The 6249-nt window shown below is 34.1% G+C and overlaps 1 protein-coding gene across 1 annotated transcript; it reads left to right on the forward strand.

The window, feature by feature from the left end:
• Positions 1-25: 25 nt before the first annotated feature.
• LOC128236721 (putative defense protein 3) lies at positions 26-6013 on the forward strand. The gene is made up of 4 exons (XM_052951790.1): positions 26-252; positions 782-930; positions 3987-4078; positions 5869-6013. Exons 1-4 carry the CDS (start codon positions 69-71, stop codon positions 5942-5944), a joined length of 501 nt encoding a protein of 166 aa, XP_052807750.1. The 5' UTR covers positions 26-68; the 3' UTR covers positions 5945-6013.
• Positions 6014-6249: the final 236 nt, after the last annotated feature.

The raw sequence follows: 6249 nt of genomic DNA on the forward strand, positions 1-6249 counted from the left end.
GATTTCGTCTTTCATGAACATTTTTCATATATTTTATAGGTAGTTTTTGCAAATTTCTAAACGTTACCATGATCAGGCTTACACTAGTATCTTTATGTATGGTATGTTCCACGATGGGTTTTCCAAACGGAGCCCCGGACCTCGCATGCAAGGGCATGAAACCGGGTCACCTGCCCACGACTACATCTGGGACAAACCCCTTCATGCTGAACATTTCATCTACAACTTACAAACCAGGAGACACTGTTACTGGTAAGAGATTTCGTCCATATTTTTTTTTTTCAAATTTCATCTCGTGTTTGTTATGTATTCTGACAATAGTGGAATTGTTATCTGTGTTACGACTAAAAAATTACTTCGTGAATATCTTGACCGATTTTCTGATAATTAAGTGTCAAGCATACGTAAATAATTAATTCTAATACGATTAAAAACAGTATAAGTACCATCTTTCAGATTGAATGTACACGTTGATTAAGAACCAAGGGGCTTTAAGTATGATTCTAGTATTGATTTAAGTAATATTTTCTCCCTGCAATTAACATGTGTTCATAGTCAAAATGTAGAAACAGCTTACTACTGTTCGCCAATTAACTTAGCAAAGCTTACCTGTGGGAGAAGATCGTCTGGATATGTTGCACTTGATTTGAAATTCACTTTACGGATTTGGGTGGACTTAATGCCACGATCATTCAATTCATTAACAACTTGAAACGCTAAGTTCATGTGCCGACAGTTTTCAGACATATAAAAGAATCTAAGTTGTGTGGTGTTTTTATAGGCGAGCTGTATGGACCAGCTGGATCAGACGGAATGTTCAAAGGATTTCTAATCGAAGTTGGAACTCAAAATAGTGTGGACCAGGAGGAAGAGGCAGTAGGAGAGTTTGTATCCCTGGATTCGTCCATACAGAAACACGTCTGTGGAAACGTAAGTCATGGAGATAAAATGTACTCGAAAAAAATCGTGTATTAATATACTAACATTATTTTTTATGCAAACCCATTGTTGATGTGAAAGATCAAATCAATGCACCGAAAGCACTAAAAGACTGACATTTACTACAGGTCTATGGTAAATCAGTATCATTTTTGAAAGTATTTTTTTTTAATTAAAACCAATTCATAAGTAAATTCATACCTGAACGTCCTATTACAAAATCAGTTTGTCCTGCCGAGGAAATTTAAACAAGACAGCCTCAAACAGGGGTGACAATTCTATTTATTAAAAATGACACGGGCTCGAAACGCTAATAAGAAAATACAGTCTACAATATGTTTCGGAAATGTTTATTGTAGGTAAAAGTTAACGGCTTAGTGAGTATTACTTTTGGCTTGCTTCAAAGCAGTAACTGATGAATTATCCAACATTGAATCAAGCATTTGTTTTGCTTTTTATTGTATGTCTTAAATGATATCAAAATAATATTATTGCGTTTCTTCGAAAAATGCTCCAACCTGTATGTGCAAGTAAAGAGATTTCGGAGTCTTTGTATATCCATGCTAACTATTCTTAATTTCGTCAATTTGAAATGACAAACAGCATTTAACGCGCAGTTGCAAATCCAGATAAACAAGCATTTTTTACACAAAACAAAAAAAATACTACAGTAATTAGTGTACGTTCAATCGTTTGTACTACGACACTTGAAACGAACAATGCACAAGTCTATGTTTAGGCCATCGTAACTACAGGCTACCAGGCACAATTTCTTATAAAACTTACTCCATATCCATTTATGGTTGTAAAGGTGGTTAGGACATTGGCCTGGCTACCGTTTCTTAGAGTTAAGGTGGTGGGAGTTCAATAACTAAAATAGACAAGTATCCTACTTAAAAAAGTATTGTAGTCTTTTTTAAACTGAATGAATACTTTGTCCGTCCTTCCGTTCGTCCGTTTGAACCATTTTTGCCGCGCGTATCTCCAAAAGAATAATAGTGAAGAAAACTTTACAGAAATGTTAAGTAGCAAGTGGAGTTGTATACCTTGAGTGTTGTGGCTGCACCCAAAAATAGTTATGGTTCTTTATCTTAGAGCCTACACTATTGTATCGCGCGTTTCTCCAAAATTATAAGAGCCAAGGTCACAAAACTTGACAGGAATGTCACCCAGCATGTGAAGTTGTGCATCTGAGGTTTTCTGTGTTGCTTCACCCCAATAGACCAGAGTTATGGCCATTGACTTAGTAAAAAGTATCCCATCGAGCATTCAATCTTATGTCGCGCGTAAATCTCTCATAGCAGCCAAAGTGATACAACGTTACAGGAATGTTAAGCAGTCCATGAAGTTCATCATGTGCGGCTGTATCTAGTTAGTGCATCGGTAATTAAGGCCATTTACTTAATTAAAAATAGACTATATAGCAAGCGATACTGTGTCGAGCGTACCTCTTTAAGAGTAAAAGCCAGAGGTTCAATTCTTTACATGATTGATAATCCGTTTTGTGGGTTTCTTCGCTTTATTTTAGAGGTGCATAGATATGACCCTTTTGAAAAGAATATAAAGCATGCATCCATTTGCCTCAAATATTTCCGAAACTAATGAGGGTGGTGTAACGAATCGTATGGTTTTTCCATTAAGAGTTATGGCCCATAACTTGTAAAATAGCGTTTAAAGCAGGATTATTGTGTCAAACCTTATTTCGTTAAATTAATGCTTCAGAACCAAGAAAAATAACATAAAAAATGTTACTAGTATATAACGTGTTGCATCTTCGGCGTTTTTGCCGCTATGCATAGAAAAGATATGATCCTTGCCATACATGTAATACAAAGTATGCATAAAGAGCATGGCGTTTACAAATAAGTACAAATAGGTATTAGACTGCATATTAAATTGTGCAGCTGGGGTCAAGGTGTAGGTCACTGTAACTAAAATAGACATAAGGATTTTAACTCATAGTTTTAGATCAATTAAACCATAGTGATAAAATTTGATATGTATGTATATTTCGGAATGGAAAGTTTGGTATTGCCCTTTTATGACCCCACTCTCTCGTTGTGCAACTGGTATGTTTGATGCATATTCATCCACTATGGGCGGAATGTGACAGAGGCGGGAATCGGGGGTATATGTATCATGTAAAGAATTGTAAAATAAATAGAATGAGGGATTTGGACATAACATCATATTCAAAGGAGAATAAGCTTTATCATGTCTTGGTTTAGTATGTTATCTATAAAACTTTTTGTCCACTGTCCATTTCGTCCGCTGTTCACAACCCTTTGCAGATGACCAGCTGCAATAACTGTAATTGGAAAACAATCAATGGTTACACAATTATAAATGGTAGATTTCTAGAAATAACCAAGTAGACGATAGCTTAATATTCTGACAAATCCAAGTGTATGTTGGTCTAGCAACATTTTCTGTTTTAGCATATGATCTTGTTTTAATATACAAAGTTTTGTACTTATGTTTGTTAAAAATGCAAACACTTTCAACTTAACAATCGGCTTACTTATATCATTGAGCATTTAAATAGCAATTTTATGTGAGTGTTTCAAAATTGCTAAATTTTCAAGTTGATGCTGGTACCGAAGAGACAAAAATGGTGTTTCAACACACGGATGGATCTTTTTCCGCTATGCTTTTTTTCAAAGTGAGCTAGGTTTCGGATGGAACGAACTAATGAAAACGGAGGGAGATTCGATAGTTTAAAATCAGTGTTTGTTTTCGTAAATAAAACGATAAAACTGGTTTTCATTTTATTTGATACATTTTACATCAAATAGAGAGTCTCTGAAACCAAAATAAAATAAAAACAACTAGTTTATAACCATCTAAAACGCCCTTAGTTGTCCTAAGCCTATCTAAGGCGGTTATCCCAACATGTACAAATAACGGCATATTGATATCTGTGCAATGTGTTTGATTGCATTACTCCTTGTATATTTCTCGTTGGCTTTGATTCATGTGGCTTTAAAAAGGATCTTAGGTTCAATTGATTTAATTTTGTTAATAACTAAGTTGGAACAATTTTACAGGCTGCAATTACACACATCAACAACAAAGAAAAGACACGGGTGTCATTCTCGTGGAAAGCACCCCAAGAAACGGCTGGAACTCTTTATTTCAGGTAATGTACAATTAGAACTATATTATTTATTATTTTAAACACTGTGAATGATTTTTGTAATCAAAATAATTAAAAATACTTTTGTTTCGATACTGTTTAGACTCTTTGTAGTTGGTTTCAGAGGATTTTAAGGGGGCGTTTATTAATAAAATAAAATTAAAGATAGAGATCCTTGTTTTACAAGGACTGATGTCAGTCTCGTGATTAACATGTATCTGTTTTTGAACAATAGCTGATTCAAATATTTGAGACTGTCATAGAATATCTATTCAGATATATGTTTTATTAATTAATGGTCCCAGCTTATCTCGAATGACTTCCAAAGAAGTCAATCTAAAAATAGATTTTATCAGGTCCCCGCAAAGAGTTTATAGAACATGTATATCTAAAGTAAAAACTCTTTCTGTTTTCAATTTCATTCCATTAAAGCTGAAGCCTCACAGATTGAACGTTTTGACAACTTTTTTTATTTTTTGTCTTGGGACTACCCAATTTTACGAAAATCCATGGAAACCAGTTAAGTAAGACTGCTGACAAAAATTAGATCACAGATTTTTATATTTAAGTTAAAAAATTGATGTTTTGTGCAAATTACTAATGGTTTAAGAAAAATGCATAAAATATCATTTTTGAACTTAAATATGAAAATCTGCGAACATATGTTTTGTCAACAGTTGTCAAAACGTTTAATCTGTGAGAATGCAGCTTTAAGGAAAGTAAAACAAAATGAGCTGAGACGGAATACTATTATAAGAAAAATCATAAATACTCACATCAAATGGCCAACTAAAGTACCAAGCTCCAATGTCCTTATACATCACCTGTTCTCAGACTCAAAACCACTTGCACTGCCATGGTTATTCAAATATAAAAAGCTAAAAAGATAAATATGTATGATACAGCGTTAAAAATAATGTTTACAAGAAAACTTCCATGTATTGACATTCAGAGTTAAGGCCAATATGTCAATTTGGAAACAGATGTTTATGTAGTTTACTCGTCTGAGCGCGAATGGCCAATATCATACAAATGATCGGAGATGATTCCCTCATCATTTACGAGGGAATAACCGAGCCTGAGCCATATATAACCCTTACAAGCATAAACCGCTGATATAATAAATACATGTAAAAACTATGTATACACTGTGTCATGAGATAAATATAAGGGAGCTTTGCCTTTAAGCTATGTGAGCGTTGGTTTTCATGAACAAAATGGTACGAAGAAATCATTACAGCCTCAACGCGTTGAACTTCTATGATGGCTACTAATGCTACACATAGCGTTCTAATAATTGACATATCTCGAGAACGCTATTTAAATTATAATTTATAATGATGCCATCTTGATTCGCTTATGAATGATATTGGTCGTTTGAAGACACTTACATTCACTGACATTTTTTTGTAATAGCACACAAGTTACAATTTATATATCCAAAATGTTTAAGGTCAACACAAGGTTGCCACCTCTAAATTCTATAACAAAATTGTCAATAAAACATTACAATTGAGGTATAATAATATGGGTACATTTGCACTGAATAATAACAAAAAATATGTAAAATATTCATAAAAGATAGTATCTCTGAAGAGATTCGGATGCTATCGATAGGTCACGTGACGTCAATACGCCTTTACACTGTATGATGAAAGCTACGCTTTTGTTTTCTACGGTTACACCCGCATAATAAGCTTAGGATGACTCAGTTATACGTACACAGATGCATACAAAAAATACGACCTCATACGAATACATTTGTACATCCTTTTTCTTTTTTTCTTTTTCAGAGCCACAGTCGTACAGAAGTTTTTCCCAAGCAAATACTGGTTGGGTGCTTTCTCAGTTGCCATTACCCCGGCATAGATTTATGAGAACACTGCTTTACTTCCATGTTATGTTCTGCAATAGTTTTGCATTAAACGTGTATACATCTATTTTGTTTATACAATATAATAACTTTATCCCAGACGCAATTCAATTGGTAAAGAGTGATCACATGATCGAGAAGTAGAATGTTTATTCAATCCAAGTAAATTTCAATTGGTCTGAAAAAAAATTAATATCCTATGAAATTAGGTGCGTAAAGAAAGCTCGGATAGTCTAACAGCTGGAATATTTTTTCGGCCGGAGAATAATTTTCCGACTGAAAAATGAACATTTTCCGGCCG

The sequence above is a fragment of the Mya arenaria genome, chromosome 6, assembly GCF_026914265.1.
Source record: "Mya arenaria isolate MELC-2E11 chromosome 6, ASM2691426v1".
In the NCBI taxonomy this organism is placed as follows: Eukaryota; Metazoa; Mollusca; class Bivalvia; order Myida; family Myidae; genus Mya; species Mya arenaria.